The 19,170-nt window shown below is 32.3% G+C and overlaps 1 protein-coding gene across 1 annotated transcript in view; it reads right to left on the reverse strand.

The window, feature by feature from the left end:
- Positions 1-4,486: 4,486 nt before the first annotated feature.
- Positions 4,487-19,170, reverse strand: part of LOC138306853 (structural maintenance of chromosomes protein 4-like) — a 41,808-nt gene continuing 27,124 nt past the window's right edge. Inside the window, exons 17-25 of the mRNA XM_069247355.1 lie at positions 18,529-18,655; positions 15,922-15,973; positions 15,565-15,702; positions 15,169-15,313; positions 9,678-9,851; positions 8,398-8,577; positions 6,989-7,221; positions 6,299-6,482; positions 4,487-5,112 (exon numbers count right to left, since the gene is read on the reverse strand). Coding sequence (XP_069103456.1) covers positions 4,960-5,112; positions 6,299-6,482; positions 6,989-7,221; positions 8,398-8,577; positions 9,678-9,851; positions 15,169-15,313; positions 15,565-15,702; positions 15,922-15,973; positions 18,529-18,655 — 1,386 coding nt within the window. The 3' untranslated portion in view covers positions 4,487-4,959. The remainder of the gene's footprint in view (positions 5,113-6,298; positions 6,483-6,988; positions 7,222-8,397; positions 8,578-9,677; positions 9,852-15,168; positions 15,314-15,564; positions 15,703-15,921; positions 15,974-18,528; positions 18,656-19,170) is intronic.

Below are 19,170 nucleotides of genomic sequence, written 5' to 3' on the forward strand. Positions count from 1 at the left end.
TAGCATACTGACAAGTGATCAGAAAGGGCCCTGCTAAGGTTTCAATGTGCGAAATTACACTCATTCATAACAGATATGCATTTCATATGATCAGTATGCACAGCAGCATGGCAAAATTCAATATTTCCATAATAAGCGTGGCTGAGGTTAAATTGGTTCAAAATAAATATGTCAATTTGACAAGATCTCTTTGGTATTTCAGAGAAATAGTGAAAACAAATTTTAACTAGAAATTGTCACTGGACAATTTGACAGGCTTTTTACCAGAAAGGAGTGTCGGTCAAGGTCATTCATATTGACAAACTTGGTATAACTTTGTCTCAACATGCTACAAGTTCAATTTCAGAACTTGACAACAATTTATGCCAGCATCCTGCAGACCAAATATTAGGTCTCAAGGCCTTCCAGAACTTCACAAGAAGTCATTTGAAAATTTTAGTTTTTTCAGCCCCTGTGATCTTATATAATCATATTTAAAACAAACTTGGTAGGCATTTATGCCAGTATGCCACAGGCCTTATATTAGGTCTATAGAACTTTAACTTCAGAAGAATTCAGTTGAAAAATTAAGAATTTTAGGCTCCTGTGACCTTGAATGAAGGTTAAGGTCAATCATATCAAACTTGGTAGGTATTTATGTCAGCATGCCACAGGCCTTATATTAGGTCTCTAGACATTCTAGAACTAAAGAGGTAATATGAAGATTTTTGATTTTTTGCCAATGTGACCTTGAATGAAGGTCAAGGTCATTAATGTCAGAATCCTGCCGGCCTAATATTAGGTCTCTAGACCTTCTAGAACTTCACAAGAGTCATTTGTAGATTTTGAGTTTTTAGGCCCCAGTGACCTTGAATATAGATTAAGGTCAATCATAATAACAAACTTGGTAGGCATTTATGTCAGCATACTATATTCCTGATATTAGGTCTCTAGGCCTTCTAGAAATTGAGGAAAATTTTTAATGATTTTTTTTCAAAAAATTACACTTTGACCCTTATTTCAAATCAAAAGTTGACATTTTACAGAAAAGTGGCAATTAAGTTAATTGTTCCATTTTTTATTTGTCTACATAATATATCGAAAAATGAAAGACATTTGTCAAGCCTTTTTTTTCAACAAATATTAGTATATGCAAATACATATAAATGGATAAGATAACAGGCTATGCCTATATAAATCTTCTCCATGATGGTGTATATAATTTTAATCAATTAATTAAGATATTATTTCATTTTATATTATTAACTGCTTACACACACTCATTCATTCTCCTTTCATTCCAGTATAGGCTAGTGACTAAGACAGAACATAGAAACAGAATTTTGATGTAGGCATAAATTGTATACATATGTAAAATTTATATAAATCTACATAATCAGTAATTGTAGATAACATTAGATAACAAATGAATTAAGATGTACAAGGATTTTGAGAAAATAGATTTATACAAAATTAATATAGAGAGATTAAAGATATCATTATAAATGTTGAGATGACGTAATATATTGATTGACTTTAGATAAAATAAATTTCTTTACTTCTACAGGTAAATCAATATCACCAGATATGAGTAAATCTGTACTTACAAAACCAACTTTAGTATGAATATCATTAATCAAGTTTTCTTAAATCTGTATAATTTGGAGAGTAAAAACAGAAATGTGTAGAGTCTTCAGTGTGATAGCCACATGAGCATGATGGATCAAGGAATTTTAATGGATTTTTTAAAGATGGCGCTAAAGTTATATCAGTATCAAGTGAGTTCCAAATTCGCATGCATGACATCAGGAAAAAGCTATTACCGAAAAGATTTGTTGTATAATGAGAAATATTACAGAATCTATGGGTGCCTCAGATTGTGAAGTGGAAACATCGTTATTTATAAATGGTGCAACTATGTCATATAAGTATAAAGGTGTCATATGATTTAATATTTTGTACATCAAAATTTGTTTGTGACGTCTAGTAGATAGAAGTTCCAAACCTGTTTCAGAAATAACGTTATGATGTGATGTTCACACTTCGCAATCATGTAATTAATTTCATTGCTTCGATTTGAACAGATTCAAGTAGTTAAGATTCACTAATAGTACAGTTTCTCCAGACAGTATCGGCATACTCTAATAAGTAGTTTAGATTCACTAATAGTACAGTTTCTCCAGACAGTATCGGCATACTCTAATAAGTAGTTTAGATTCACTAATAGTACAGTTTCTCCAGACAGTATCGGCATACTCTAATAAGTAGTTTAGATTCACTAATAGTACAGTTTCTCCAGACAGTATCGGCATACTCTAATAAGTAGTTTAGATTCACTAATAGTACAGTTTCTCCAGACAGTATCGGCATACTCTAATATGGGTCTTGCATAAGAACCAATATAGTATAATTAATGTGTTTCCATCAACTTTATGTGTTTAAGAGTTCTTAATATATTTAATCTTTTAAACGATTTATAAATATCTTGAATGTGATTATTCCATAAACCTTTGGAGTTAAATAGGAGACCGAGATGCTTGTGACAATTTAGTTCATTTATAATTTGATTGTTAAAAATAAATGGGGGGTGGATTCTATTTTTTCTTGTAATTGTTAAAGAGACAGTTTTATTGGGATTAAATTTAATTTTCCAGAAATTAGCCCTATCATTAATAGCATCTAAGTCGTTATTGAGATCCTGGCATGGGGTGTCAACATCATCTTCTACAGTTACATAAAGTGATGTGTCATCTGCAAAGAGTTTAACATTAGTATGAATTTCATTTGTTATATCATTAATGAAGACTAAAAAAGAAAGGGTCCCAGGATAGAACCTTAGGGTACTCCAGCAGTTTCAGATTTATCGTTGGAAGTTTCCTATCAGACAAGTAGCTCGCAAACCAGTCATATAAGTTACCTTTGATTCCATATTTTTTAAGTTTATATAATAATCCTCTATGCCAAACTCTATCAAATGCTTTACTTATATCACAAAATCATTCTTATATATTTTCCTTCATCTAAATTTTTTGCAATGATATTATATAAAGAAAGTAACTGGTTTACGGTTGGGTCTCCTTGCTGAAAGCCTGATTGGTGTTGACTAATTATATGATGTTTACTAAAATGATTGAAGACATATTTAAATACAATTTTTTCTAAAATCTTTATAAAACAAGATGTAATTGCAATTTGGCGCTAATTAGTTGGATTTCCCATTCCTCCTTTACCTTTATATATAGCATTAACATTACGATATTTCCAGAAAGATGGTATTTTACCTAGATTAAGTGATTTTTTAAAATAGGATTTGAACAAGCGAGGGTGCTAGATTTTTTACTATGATAGGTGATAGATTGTCCGGTCCTGCTGGTTTATTACAGTTAATAATAGATAATTGATCGCGTACATCTTCTTCTGTAATATTAATATCTTTAAAATTTAGATGGCTCAAGGGAGGTCAGCCTGTCTCTAATGAATCATTGGTGGTGTCAGTGGAAATGGAGGTTGAAGTGAAAAAGTCATTAAGAGCTTCAGCTTTGTCTACTGGATGTAAGAACGTGTTACCATTGACTCGCAAGGGATGAGAAGTATTTTTAGAATTGGATATACTACTTATAGATTTAGCTATTCGCCACAACTTACCTGGAGGTACTGAACAATTTTGAAGGTTTTTTTAAATAGATAGATTTAGCATTTTTAATAAGATCAATAGTTTCATTACGTTTATTTATAAATTTAGACCAATCACTTTCCTTGTCAAGCCTTCACTTTGCTGGCCAAGGATATTCAGTACGATTCTCTCACTGAAACAGGGAGAGTATTGTACTGAATACCCTTGGCTTGATAAGTTGGACCTTGCCATAATTTTCCATACTAAAATCAAAACTTATGTCACTTCATTATGTATAGTTTCTATTACTGTGTAATACCCACACAGGACTATGTCATAGCAAAACTGAAGGTTTCGTATGTTGCAACAGATGAGCAGGTAGTTGGGTCCGAAACAAAAGAATGAGTACAGTGCAGTAGCTACATGTAGTTCAGTTCTACACAAAAGAATACAATAACGGTACACTGTGTGGCTTTGAAGTTCTCTGTAATCGTCAAAGAAGTTTCTGTTGGCCTGTGATTGCACATTTTATTTCTTCTTAAAATGCCTTCAGTTCTACTAGGACATGGTCCAAGGGTGGATAGTAGCTCATGGCATATAGCAAATGTTGACGTTTAAAAATTGAAGTAACCCATTTTAAAGTGTTTCAGGACCAGGTCAGAAATGATGAAATTAATGTTCATGTACATAACACGACAAAGAGTGGAAACATGTGCAGAAATTCTTTATACAACAGTGGCATATGTTCATAAGTTCTGAATTGGTGTCAAGATTCCATATATAGCAAAAGATAAAAATACTGTAATATTTTATGTATTTAATGATTTATTGTCGTTCTATCAAATATTTACACTAATGAGATACTGATGATAGAAAGAGAAGATAGACAAAAGAAGATAGACAAAAGTTGTAGAAAAAGATAAGAAATATCATTTTACAATAAACAACTGTGTTTTGATCATAGAATCAGATATAAATTGAATCTTCAAGTCTCTCAAATGACAGTGATGTAGTATGTTATTGCATTTTCAAAAGTAGCAGTTACATCCTCTTTAATGTAACAAAAATATTTAACAGAAAATGTCTATAATGATAAGCATGGTGAATATCTAAAATTAAGTTACCAGTAAGTTACATGAATAAAGAAAACATTATAGTTCAAACTCACTTTTAAATATTGGATTCTTTGCAATCAGTCACGAAAAGACCTAACCAAAGCTTCAATCAAATTTTTTGTCCTAGTAATTCATTTCGGTGAGCGGGTATCAATGTTAAATCTATGGCAGTAAGTCAAACATGAAATCTTAAAAAGATTTTTGCTGATATGTCTTTCAAGAGACACGCCAGGGTTTTACTCCAGTTTTAGGTTACGCACAGGTAGGTTGTGAGAGTTTGTTGGGATTTATTGTCACGGACTTGGTACAATTGTCAGTTTTGTATATCCCGACGAGCCGGTCGGCCAGTTCAAACATGTTGTTCCTTAGTGAGATAATGATGAACTGTGCATTCCGAGTCCTCTCCTGTAAATAAGAAATAATCAATGGAACGAATGATTTTCTTTTTTACATTAATTTCTGTGTTAAAACTAACTTATAAATTAACCTTGATTAAAACTTCCACTATAATTATTACTGGTTGTTATAGAAGTTTGAAGTTAATGTGTAAAAGTACCACAATTTTCACATCAGAAACCAGGAGGTGGTCTATCACTTTATATTGTTCTCGGACAGCACAATATTTTGAGTTATCTCCCTTACGTTACACCCAAAGTAAGCACAAAACAAAGTGGGTTCATATCAACAACATTTTAAAGTAAATAGTTTGGCAAAGAAACCGAGTCTAAATGCGTTCATTGGCCTTCCGAACGTCCTTACATATTAAGACGACAGTATAGTTCTGCTTATATTGTACAGTCTTGACCATTACAAATATGGAAAAGCTCCAGGTAAATTTAGCACAGTTCTAAAAGTAACTCTTTGAAAGCGAGGCTGCGTTAAAATGTCAACACAGACATAGCCAGTAGGGAAAACGTTTTAGGATTCCTATGATGTAAATTAATTTCTTTGCATGCAGAACAAATTTGATGGAGAGTTTTATTTTTCTATATCATAAGAAATTAAAATGGATGTATTAACACCATTTTAACCAACTTTAGCCTTCCTTTGCCCGACTACTCACTTAAACTGTTTCAAAAACAATAAATAGACAGTATTTGAAGGATGTTGAAAAGCGTTCACCATGTTATCAACAAAGCTATGTAAACATACCCATGCTATTTTTTTTTGCAGAGAACAAACCTACGACCCACCAATATATTTTTTTATTTCAATTTTTCAGGCATGCATGAAATAGAAATTTCCCCCACAAGGCATACACATTTATATCTTATGCCCCCCCCCCTCCCAATGCATTTTCAAGGACTTTTCAAGGCTGTTTGGTGAATTTCAAGGGACTTCTAAAGCCTTTTGGTTAATTTCAAGGACTTTTCAAGGCCAAACTCATTATTTAAGGATTTTCAAGGCCTGTGCCCACAATGGCACTGTAAAGTTATGTATTTGTTACTAATGTCTATAAAGCGCCATACAAGTTTGTCTTGTGCTCTTACCGATTTCTAGCTCTAATATATAAAAACTTGTGGGATTCACTAGATTTCAGAGGAAAAACATTCGATCAATTATGGCAGATATAGTTTAAATGAAAACACACCTTGATGTAGTGGGCCACGATGGACACATTCTTGAAGTCGAGAGCAGCGTCGATCTCATCCATAACATACAGAGGGGTTGGTTTGTAGTGGTGTAAGGCAAACACTAGAGCCAGAGAGCTCAGTGTCTTCTCTCCCCCAGACAGATTCGATATATTCTTCCAAGATTTCTTGGGAGGTCGAACACTGCACAAAAATAGTTTACACAAATGTTTCTTTTTGAATGTTCTCCTTCCCCATTAATTGTAAATTTTGGGGTTTTGCTCATCATCAGTGATTCTGATAAATATCCCAACATTGACATCACTATTTCATATTTCATCCTTAAGTGATTTCAACTTTATTTTTAGCTGTACCTACAGTGTTCTGACAGCTCCAATCTCTTAAAGATAGTTCACTATGAGAGATGTGTTTACAATACATAAATTCTAATTTATTGTCAAGTACCGTACAAGTGTTTAATATTGCAAACACTTCACACTTTCCTCTTTGTCAATGTGTAACAATAATATTCAATACAAGTAATATACATGTTTTTTTTTAATTTTGTTATTTCAATTTTTACTATGGGTATTAAATTAAGTTCCTGAATATTATTTTGACCTTGAAATTTAACGAAATTAAAGGCAAGATAAGGTACTGAAAATTAAAGGAGTACTTAACACTCATTTTTGATATTTTTAGAACCTCACCTGAATACAATTCCTTCCGAGAACGGATCAAGTGAGTCAACGAGCTCCAGTTCAGCATCTCCACCTAACGTGATCATTTGGTACATCTCTTTCAGCTTGTTTGTAATCACACTGAACCCTGCCATGAACTCGTCTAGCCGCTGTTTCCGCAAATCCTCAAAGTATTTCCTCTGTTGGTCGCGTACGTCTGTGATGTTGTCCAGCTCACTGACTCGCTGTAGGTACAGTGTCTCCTGTAGGATATACAATAGTAAAGATAAGTTTGATGCAGAAAAACTTGGAAATGTTAATTAAAATGATGAAAGTATTTAGATATTCTGAGAACTGGTATGCTAAGTGAGTAGATATGGATAAGTGACTTGATATGGATAAGTGACTAAGATATGGATAAGTCAGTAGATATGGATAAGTGAGTAGATATGGATAAGTGACTTAAGATATGAATAAGTGACTTAGATATGGATAAGTGACTAAGATATGGATAAGTGAGTAGATATGGATAAGTGAGTAGATATGGATAAGTGACTTGATATGGATAAGTGACTTGATATGGATAAGTGAGTAGATATGGATAAGTGACTTAGATATGGATAAATGACTTGATATGGATAAGTGAGTAGATATGGATAAGTGAGTAGATATGGATAAGTGACTTGATATGGATAAGTGAGTAGATATGGATAAGTGAGTAGATATGGATAAGTGACTTGATATGGATAAATGACTTGATATGGATAAGTGAGTAGATATGGATAAATGACTTGATATGGATAAATGACTTGATATGGATAAGTGAGTAGATATGGATAAGTGAGTAGATATGGATAAGTGACTTGATATGGATAAATGACTTGATATGGATAAGTGAGTAGATATGGATAAGTGACTTAAGATATGAATAAGTGACTTAGATATGGATAAGTGAGTAGATATGGATAAGTGACTTAGATATGGATAAATGACTTAGATATGGATAAATGACTTAGATATGGATAAGTGAGTAGATATGGATAAGTGACTTATATATATACAAGTGACTAGATACATATAAAATTTGTATGGATGATGTCATCAAAGAAGCAAAGATGCTTTCTTTTCTTAAACACCTCTGATTCAATTTCCTTTGTACATTTTCAAGAGTCTACGAAAAAATTCTAAATATTCTTTATATTCTGTTCTTGGTTTTAGATTAAACTTGTTTTGAAATGTTAGTATTACTTTCCATCAGTAAGGATGTGTAATTAATAAAGGTAGTAAGTAGAACATTGAGGTAGAATATAAAGAAACACATACATGATCAGGAGCAGACTGGATGAAGCATGTTAGCGTTCAACTAAATTATCCAGAATATCCATCTTAACTACAAGAGATTCATATAGCGATTTTTTTCTCTCAAAGTGTCTTCAAACCTTTTTCCTGTATTCTGCAATAGCAGCCATATTGGGTTTCATGTGTGCCAGTTTTTCCTCTAGGACTGTGATTTCGTATTGAGTGGCTTCCTTGTCGATTACAGCCAACTCCTCCTCAGCTATCGTCGGCAGTTCTGTATCTCCCTTACCCTCAATCAAAGTCAAGGTCAACTGACCCATCTACATAAACACAAAGCTTGTGTTAATTCACCAAAAACTATCAAAAGAAAACCAAAATTTTCAAATATGCTTAATTCATGCATGTTGTGGATGGTTACTATGGCAACTCAAGCAGCAAAATTAGAAAACTTTTGTTACAATGGCATGAAGGATATACTTAATATTTCAAATATGAAAACCTTATTTTGTAACACTTCGTTTAAAAAGTTGACAGATTTGGGGGCCAAAAAGGGTCCAAACCATTCATAGTCCTTAGCATCAGTAACAAAAATTTGAAAAGTTGCGTCTTTCCCAACTTCATTTTTATTTGATTAAAATAAACCTGGGAGTCATGCAGGCACTATAGCCATAAGCATAGATCATAATTCATGACATCAAACAAATTAAGGTTTTGTGGGAGATTTACCAAACAATACCATCGAGGATATTAGTGGACACAACCACAAATCTTTATCAGAACGTTAAAACAGTTGAGACATGAACAAAATGTTCAAAGAAAATCAACGAAGAATCACAATATTTACACTGCCACTGCACAGTATCTATATGTTGCTACTAAGCCCAATGTATGTTATTTCCCAATATTAACATTGGCAGTTAGGCTCTGGCGTATTTATACCATAATCAGAGTTCAAGAGGTCACGAGTTTACTGGGTTTTAGTCAGTGTGAGAATTCACTGAAAAAATGTTGAAATATTCTTAAAATTGATCAATTTGAAAATATATTCTAATTTAAACATGTGAATTGGATTGAAGTGTTTTATTTATCTTTGTATATCTGGTATATCGATAGGCCTATTTCATCTGCTACTATTGTTTAGTCAGTTGTCCACGACAAAAAACCGTAAGTCAGTGACTCCCAGTATTTCCCGCCAAATCATTGGCTGTTCTATGGACTGATATTTTTTCCTATGCAGACATATCAGTTTTATTTTCATCTGTTTTCTCTTTTATACAATAATGACTACTTTAAATGAAAATATAAGCATTGGTTGTCATATGTGTAACATACATTGGGTGTTCTAGGATGGTGTTCTAACAATATCACAACCAATGCTGAAGTATTCGAATGGAGTCCTCCCTCCTGTGATATAACTCACCTCTTTTTTCCAGTGTTTTATTTTCTGATTATTAGATTTAATGATGCCTTCGTATTTCTCAAGCTCGTGTTTTACGTCCACTACGTCCTTCTGTAGCTGATTTTGTTCCTCCCCCAGTTTAGCCATCTCTGTCTTAACCTCACTCAACTCCTCATCAGCCTCTTTTATCTTATCCTGTAACACACAGATAGACTCAACAATTGTCTGAATGGTACATTCTACATCTGTCTGAATGGTACATTCTACATCTGTCTGAATGGTACATCGTACCTCTGTCTGAATGGTACATCCTACCTCTGTCTGAATGGTACATCCTACCTCTGTCTGAATGGTACATCCTACCTCTGTCTGAATGGTACATCCTACCTCTGTCTGAATGGTACATCCTACCTATGTCTGAATGGTACATCCTACCTCTGTCTGAATGGTACATCCTACCTCTGTCTGAATGGTACATCCTACCTCTGTCTGAATGGTACATCCTACCTCTGTCTGAATGGTACATCCTACCTCTGTCTGAATGGTACATCCTACCTCTGTCTGAATGGTACATCCTACCTCTGTCCTGAATGGTACATCCTACCTCTGTCTGAATGGTACATCCTACCTGGTCTACGAATGGTACATCCTACCTCTGTCTGAATGGTACATTAAATGGTACATCATTGGTTTGATAGGTTTAATGTCCTACTAACAATCAGGTTATTTAAAGATGTGCCAGGTTAAGTTGGTGGAAGAAAGCCAGAGTACCCGGAGAAAAACCACCGACATGCTATCTGGTAATCCGCTTAACAACTGTCCCATGTGGGATTCAAAGTGGAGAATATGTCAGGACACCTTAACCATCCAGCCTCTGTGGCAACTAATCTGATTGCTTAAGAAAGATACAATATGTCCAAATATACTGCATCAGACAATTTTGAATTTGTATTGGTTAAAATGATGTACCACGATATATTCTGGAAATGTTTATATTAGGTTAGTAAAATCTTGTATCGGTTAGTAGGACTTTGGTTCAAATGATTCAGTTATCTTTATTCGGCCTTAGTATATGCAGCAAGATGGCAGTCAAGAAGTTTTTGGCACAAACTGCAGGACACGGAATCTACTTCCATGCTGATAACACATTCAAAAGCAATGAGAAATCAACTTCACTGTTTACCCAATATTTCTATAATTTTGTATAGACTTTTTTTCATTATTTACATGTCAAGATATGGTACCGTGAAGGGTTGTAGGTCATATGGGTGTTGCAAGATTAGCAAAGCAGTCTACGGAGGAAATCTAGTTAGGATGTATAGTGTATTGTAAACATGAGAAGTTGAGATAAAGATTTAGTTCAGTTTGGATGTTAGTGTATTGTAACATGAGAAGTTGAATAAAGATTTAGTTCAGTTTGGATGTTTAGTGTATTGTAACATGAGAAGTTGAGATAAAGATTTAGTTCAGTTTGGATGTTTAGTGTATTGTAACATGAGAAGTTGAGATAAAGATTTAGTTCAGTTTGGGATGTTTAGTGTATTGTAACATGAGAAGTTGAGATTAAGATTTAGTTCAGTTTGGATGTTTAGTGTATTGTAACATGAGAAGTTGAGATTAAGATTTAGTTCAGTTTGGATGGTATTGTTTAGTGTATTGTATAACATGAGAAGTTGAGATTAAGATTTAGTTCAGTTTGGATGTTTAGTGTATTGTAACATGAGAAGTTGAGATAAAGATTTAGTTCAGTTTGGATGTTTAGTGTATTGTAACATGAGAAGTTGAGATAAAGATTTAGTTCAGTTTGGATGTTTAGTGTATTGTAACATGAGAAGTTGAGATAAAGATTTAGTTCAGTTTGGATGTTTAGTGTATTGTAACATGAGAAGTTGAGATAAAGATTTAGTTCAGTTTGGATGTTTAGTGTATTGTAACATGAGAAGTTGAGATAAATGATTTAGTTCAGTTTGGATGTTTAGTGTATTGTAACATGAGAAGTTGAGATAAGATTTAGTTCAGTTTGGATGTTTAGTGTATTGTAACATGAGAAGTTGAGATAATGATTTAGTTCAGTTTGGATGTTTAGTGTATTGTAACATGAGAAGTTGAGATAAAGATTTAGTTCAGTTTGGATGTTTAGTGTATTGTAACATGAGAAGTTGAGATAAAGATTTAGTTCAGTTTGGATGTTTAGTGTATTGTAACATGAGAAGTTGAGATAAGATTTAGTTCAGTTTGGATGTTTAGTGTATTGTAACATGAGAAGTTGAATAGAATTAATGATTTAGTTCAGTTTGGATGTTTAGTGTATTGTAACATTGAGAAGTTGAGATAAATGATTTAGTTCAGTTTGGATGTTTAATGTATTTGTAACATGAGAAGTTGAGATAAAGATTTAGTTCAGTTTGGATGTTTAGTGTATTGTAACATGAGAAGTTGAGATAATGATTTAGTTCAGTTTGGATGTTTAGTGTATTGTAACATTAGAAGTTGAGATAATGATTTAGTTCAGTTTGGATGTTTAAGTGTATTGTAACATGAGAAGTTGAGATAATGATTTAGTTCAGTTTGGATGTTTAGTGTATTGTAACATGAGAAGTTGAGATAATGATTTAGTTCAGTTTGGATGTTTAGTGTATTGTAACATGAGAAGTTGAGATAGATAATGATTTAGTTCAGTTTGGATGTTTAGTGTATTGTAACATGAGAAGTTGAGATAAAGATTTAGTTCAGTTTGGATGTTTAGTGTATTGTAACATGAGAAGTTGATATAAAGATTTAGTTCAGTTAGGATGTTTAGTGTAATGTAACATGAGAAGTTGAGATAAAGATTTAGTTCAGTTTGGATGTTTAGTGTATTGTAACATGAGAAGTTGAGATAAAGATTTAGTTCAGTTTGGATGTTTAGTGTAATGTAACATGAGAAGTTGAGATAAAGATTTAGTTCAGTTTGGATGTTTAGTGTATTGTAACATGAGAAGTTGAGATAATGATTTAGTTCAGTTTGGATGTTTAGTGTATTGTAACATGAGAAGTTGAGATAAAGATTTAGTTCAGTTTGGATGTTTAGTGTATTGTAACATTAGAAGTTGAGATAAAGATTTAGTTCAGTTTGGATGTTTAGTGTATTGTAACATGAGAAGTTGAGATAAGATTTAGTTCAGTTTGGATGTTTTAGTGTATTGTAACATGAGAAGTTGAGATAAGATTTAGTTCAGTTTGGATGTTTAGTGTATTGTAACATGAGAAGTTGAGATTAAGATTTAGTTCAGTTTGGATGTTTAGTGTATTGTAACATGAGAAGTTGAGATAATGATTTAGTTCAGTTTGGATGTTTAGTGTATTGTAACATGAGAAGTTGAGATAATGATTTAGTTCAGTTTGGATGTTTAGTGTATTGTAACATGTGAAGTTGAGATAAAGATTTAGTTCAGTTTGGATGTTTAGTGTATTGTAACATGAGAAGTTGAGATAATGATTTAGTTCAGTTTGGATGTTTAGTGTATTGTAACATGAGAAGTTGAGATAATGATTTAGTTCAGTTTGGATGTTTAGTGTATTGTAACATGAGAAGTTGAGATAAAGATTTAGTTCAGTTTGGATGTTTAGTGTATTGTAACATGAGAAGTTGAGATAAAGATTTAGTTCAGTTTGGATGTTTAGTGTATTGTAACATGAGAAGTTGAGATAAGATTTAGTTCAGTTTGGATGTTTAGTGTATTGTAACATGAGAAGTTGAGATAAAGATTTAGTTCAGTTTGGATGTTTAGTGTATTGTAACATGAGAAGTTGAGATAAAGATTTAGTTCAGTTTGGATGTTTAGTGTATTGTAACATGAGAAGTTGAGATAAAGATTTAGTTCAGTTTGGATGTTTAGTGTATTGTAACATGAGAAGTTGAGATAAGATTTAGTTCAGTTTGGATGTTTAGTGTATTGTAACATGAGAAGTTGAGATAATGATTTAGTTCAGTTTGGATGTTTAGTGTATTGTAACATGAGAAGTTGAGATAATGATTTAGTTCAGTTTGGATGTTTAGTGTATTGTAACATGAGAAGTTGAGATAAGATTTAGTTCAGTTTGGATGTTTAGTGTATTGTAACATGAGAAGTTGAGATTAATAAGATTTAGTTCAGTTTGGATGTTTAGTGTATTGTAACATGAGAAGTTGAGATAAAGATTTAGTTCAGTTTGGATGTTTAGTGTATTGTAACATGAGAAGTTGAGATAAAGATTTAGTTCAGTTTGGATGTTTAGTGTATTGTAACATGAGAAGTTGAGATAATGATTTAGTTCAGTTTGGATGTTTAGTGTATTGTAACATGAGAAGTTGAGATAAAGATTTAGTTCAGTTTGGATGTTTAGTGTATTGTAACATGAGAAGTTGAGATAAAGATTTAGTTCAGTTTGGATGTTTAGTGTATTGTAACATGAGAAGTTGAGATAATGATTTAGTTCAGTTTGGATGTTTAGTGTATTGTAACATGAGAAGTTGAGATAAAGATTTAGTTCAGTTTGGATGTTTAGTGTATTGTAACATGAGAAGTTGAGATAAAGATTTAGTTCAGTTTGGATGTTTAGTGTATTGTAACATTAGAAGTTGAGATAAAGATTTAGTTCAGTTTGGATGTTTAGTGTATTGTAACATGAGAAGTTGAGATAAAGATTTAGTTCAGTTTGGATGTTTAGTGTATTGTAACATGAGAAGTTGAGATAAGATTTAGTTCAGTTTGGATGTTTGGATGTTTAGTGTATTGTAACATGAGAAGTTGAGATAAAGATTTAGTTCAGTTTGGATGTTTAGTGTATTGTAACATGAGAAGTTGAGATAATGATTTAGTTCAGTTTGGATGTTTAGTGTATTGTAACATGAGAAGTTGAGATAAGATTTAGTTCAGTTTGGATGTTTAGTGTATTGTAACATGAGAAGTTGAGATAAGATTTAGTTCAGTTTGGATGTTTAGTGTATTGTAACATGAGAAGTTGAGATAAGATTTAGTTCAGTTTGGATGTTTAGTGTATTGTAACATGAGAAGTTGAGATTAAGATTTAGTTCAGTTTGGATGTTTAGTGTATTGTAACATGAGAAGTTGAGATATAAGATTTAGTTCAGTTTGGATGTTTAGTGTATTGTAACATGAGAAGTTGAGATAAGAATTTAGTTCAGTTTGGATGTTATGTTTTAGTGTATTGTAACATGAGAAGTTGAGATTATAAGATTTAGTTCAGTTTGGATGTTTAGTGTAATGTAACATGAGAAGTTGAGATAATGATTTAGTTCAGTTTGGATGTTTAGTGTATTGTAACATGAGAAGTTGAGATAATGATTTAGTTCAGTTTGGATGTTTAGTGTATTGTAACATGAGAAGTTGAGTTGAAATAAAGATTTAGAACAGATGTGTTCGTTGTGCCAATCTAGTAAACAACTTTGAGAGCAAGTTCCCCAAACCCTTTCACTACACTGCAGAAGGACTAGTCATCTTGAAAATGTGATATCAACAAAATAAGTTACCTTTAAATCTTGATAGTTCTGGAACACGGTTGTAGCATCCTCCTCCAGCTGTTTGAAGAGCGTGTCCAACTCAGCAATCTTTTTATTATTATCATCAATTTCTTCTTCTACAGACTCCACTTTCTCCTCCGCCTTCTTCAAATTCCTACAAACAAAATACTGGGATACTAAGTGATTATGTCATTTAAAATTGTTTTAATGATAAAGCATTAACTCATTCACACCTGAAAATTCATAATGGACTGGTCCAGTCTTTGATTTGGAAGAATCTAAATGTGTCTTCAGGGGTGAATGAGTAAAACTAGAACTGTACGTTATAAACCCTACTAGCTCCATTCGAGACCATCAAATGATGTTACTTTTTATGTGAATTTCCTGTATCATTGTAACACTGACCTTGCTGTGGTCTTTAGTCCGACCTGTGCCTTTGTAATCTGCCCAGTGACCTGGTCGATATGGTTAGACACGGCGTCCACTCTACATTGGACAGCCTGCATCTTAGATCCTCCAATCTCCATAATCTCATTGTGTAACCTACAGTAAGTTCAAAGACAAAGTCAGTCAAAATATGTGTCTAAGATATCTATTAAGAATTTAATACTCAATGATTTAACTTGATTTAAAATTGATATTTTCTCTACAAATAATGTCATGGTAAGAGCGTAACAAAATACAATGTACTAAATACAAAACATTGAAGTACAAAAGAGCTTTAAGCTGGACATGAGTATACGAATGACAATGTTATATGACCTTTGAACTTCTTTCTCGATCTTGGAAGTAACTCCTGAAGCTTTATCATATTCTGAAACAAAATAAAAAGTTTAATAACAAAAACTTCAGAAAATGCGCTATGAAAAGTGATATTTAAAAAACAATTTAACAAACACAAATATCATATAGAGATATTTACATTCTGAGTGTTTCGTCACAATATGAATCAACCAACTGACGAAAACAAACCTTTGCCTATGAAAACACTATGAATACACTATGAATACAATGATTAAGTTTCATATCTATAAAAAAATAGTCCCCCAAGATATTTTAATGTAAAATCTTTAATGTGTTGTTTCTTGATATAGAATCAACTAAGGTTTACTGTAATAAGTCAATCAAATCTTATTTTAACTATATTTCTTGTTAATCGTTTGTCATTTGCTAAAAAAAAAAATTGACCGCAAGACAGAAACTTAAAAACGCGACGTTGTGGAACGACTTTGTCATCCAGCTGTTCCATTAATCTCGTTTCTCGTCGTATATTGGTGTCATAATCTTGAATATAAAATAATAACATTTCAATAATTTTTATTTTCATAAATTATTCTAATGTAAACATATGGATTGAATGTATTTTTCTAATTTTCATAATGCCTATGAATAGCAGAAGCTATCTTCATATATCTTTTGAGGAGCGCTAATGCGCTCCACGGGATATTTAGATAGCTTCTGCTATTCATAGGCACTATGAAAATATGAAAACTACATTCAATCTCTATATATATAACCTTGTGAATATAACAGTAAATGATTACCAACAAAATACCAATGCTAATCTATTACAACTATTTTTCGAAAATTCAAAATACCCTTGAATGATACAAAATTTAATCCAGAAAAAAAGCCTGGTTTACGGTAGTTTGTTTTAATAACATATTAGAAAACAAAAAACAGTAATAATTCTCCAACAGAAGCGAAACAAAGCTCAGACATGGACTAATTTTTTAAACATTTGAATAAAAGATCAAATAAAAATCATAATTTTATTGTCAATGTAATTTATTTTTTTTGCAAAATGCACATTGACAACTGCAATACACTATGAGACTGTGAAAATGCTCAGTTATTCCTATCAAATTTTGAATCCATATTAAAGATCCTTTTAATTCCATTTACGTTTAATAAGAAATCTTTCATTTTTGGACTCTCTAACTATAAAAATTATACAGATAATGTTGTCATTTTAGTGCTAAAGCAATATATTTATAGTGCTAAATTTCTTCAAATTGGTTTATCAATGAATACGTTTAAAAATCTCTTGAAGGCTATGTACAGGACTCAAAAATACATTGCAACCACCAAAGGTGAAACACATATGAAATTTGTCAATGATTGGAGAAAATGGGAAAATTTTTAAGAATAATGTTACTTTTGTTACTTTTTAAACTGTCTGCTCATCAATCATCACTGTGTAAAATCCCAATTTAACATTTAGCTTTGGAAATAGTCATGATCTTTGTGTGGTATCTAATCTTTTTACATATGATTTTATGAATCTCATTGAGAACGATGATCCTTGTCAGTCCATTGCCACTTTTTCTTTCCCTCAGCTCTTTTTACTTTTCTTCCTTTTTACTTAATCTTTTCTGCTTTTTTAAAAGAATGCAACTTGCAAATTAATGTCTTTAATCTTTCAATCAAAACTCAAGAAAATTACTATCATATTATAGGGAATACCTGGTACTGTAAACTACTCTGTTTGTACGGCAACTAGTTTCTTGGTTTTTATTCCTGGCTCCTTTTCAGATATGATATAATTTAGTCGAGTGATTATATATATGTGTACATTGTTTATGTATAACTAAAAGAAAATATGACACACTTAATAATTTAATTTACAGTAAAAAAGAACTTAAAAGTATATATATGTATATGACGATTTAGATTAAAAAATGAATATGAATATCATATGTAAAATTAATGCTCTTTGTACCCATGTAAAATCTCTCCAAATTTTTTTTTTTTTTTTTTTTTTTTTAATTTTCTTTGCAAAATGCACATTGATAACTCCTAGCAGAACCAAGTCAGCATAGAGAGTAATCTTTTAGCATTCTTTTATTTTGTTTTCCTTCTATGTTTTAACAAGAGATCCCAGAGAAATCTTGGCGCTTACCAAACTGAAAGAATGATCTATGTCCAAAAGAGGGATCTTTTCTCTGCTTTTCAAACTTTGACTTCATATTACATATGAAATTTGATAAAGATCCCTTCAGTACTTTCTGATATATAGTGATAACAAACTTCAATAATCACAATCCGATATGGCGGCCTGTCCATATGAAATTTGAGACAGATTCCTAGAGTACTTTCTGAGAAATAGTGTTAACTAACTTCAACTATCAAAATCCAAGATGGCAGCTGGTTGGCCATCTTGTTAACAGATCAGTACAGAAAAGCAATCTGCACAACTAGGGCCCTAGGGGAACCTACATATGAAATTTGAGAAAGATCCCTTCAGTAATCTCTAAGAAATAGCGATAGCAAGAATTGTTAATGGACGGAGGACCGTGGACGAAAAGAATAGCCCCCTTCCCCCCCCCCTCTGATGCAAAAGAAAGTATCAAGCTTTAAGAGATGAACCTTTTTTGTATTCTCCGATGTTTTTCTCCAGCTGTTTTAGCTCTTTTTCATCAGGTGCTGCAGCTTTCACCCTGGCTTCTTGTTCTTTGATTTGGGTAGTCAAGTTTACCTCCTGTTCTGACATGGCCTGTCACAAAAATAAAATACATAAAAACTTCAAACTCTCATGCGCTCATGACGTAAAGAGAAAGTTTAATGAAATATTCCATGTTGTATGCGACTATTAAAGGCCAATGGGAATTTTCCCTATTACTAATGGGATTAATTCACATGATACCTTGTAATGTTTGTATGGGACTATTGTTTCTATTGGTGATGGAATGATGCTATTTCACTAACCTCATTTCAGCGGAACATTACAACGAGTTCCATTACCCCTGAAGACACTAGCACGGCACAACTGTCATCGGGTATAACGTGCAGGGATAAATCTAGGTTTATGGGGAAACTATCCTTTTTCAAAATTGAGCAAAAGTTTGGCGAAATATACAAAAAATACTGTAAAACAACTAATTTTATTTTTAGATTTTGTAAATTAAGATTTTATGCTCAATAATTAAAATTTGGAGTTTATCACAAAATATGCAATAGCTGTATGATAAATATGAAAAAATTTGCAATCAAAAGTCTAAAAAAATTAAT

This window comes from Argopecten irradians, chromosome 14 (assembly GCF_041381155.1).
Source record: "Argopecten irradians isolate NY chromosome 14, Ai_NY, whole genome shotgun sequence".
NCBI lineage: Eukaryota > Metazoa > Mollusca > Bivalvia > Pectinida > Pectinidae > Argopecten > Argopecten irradians.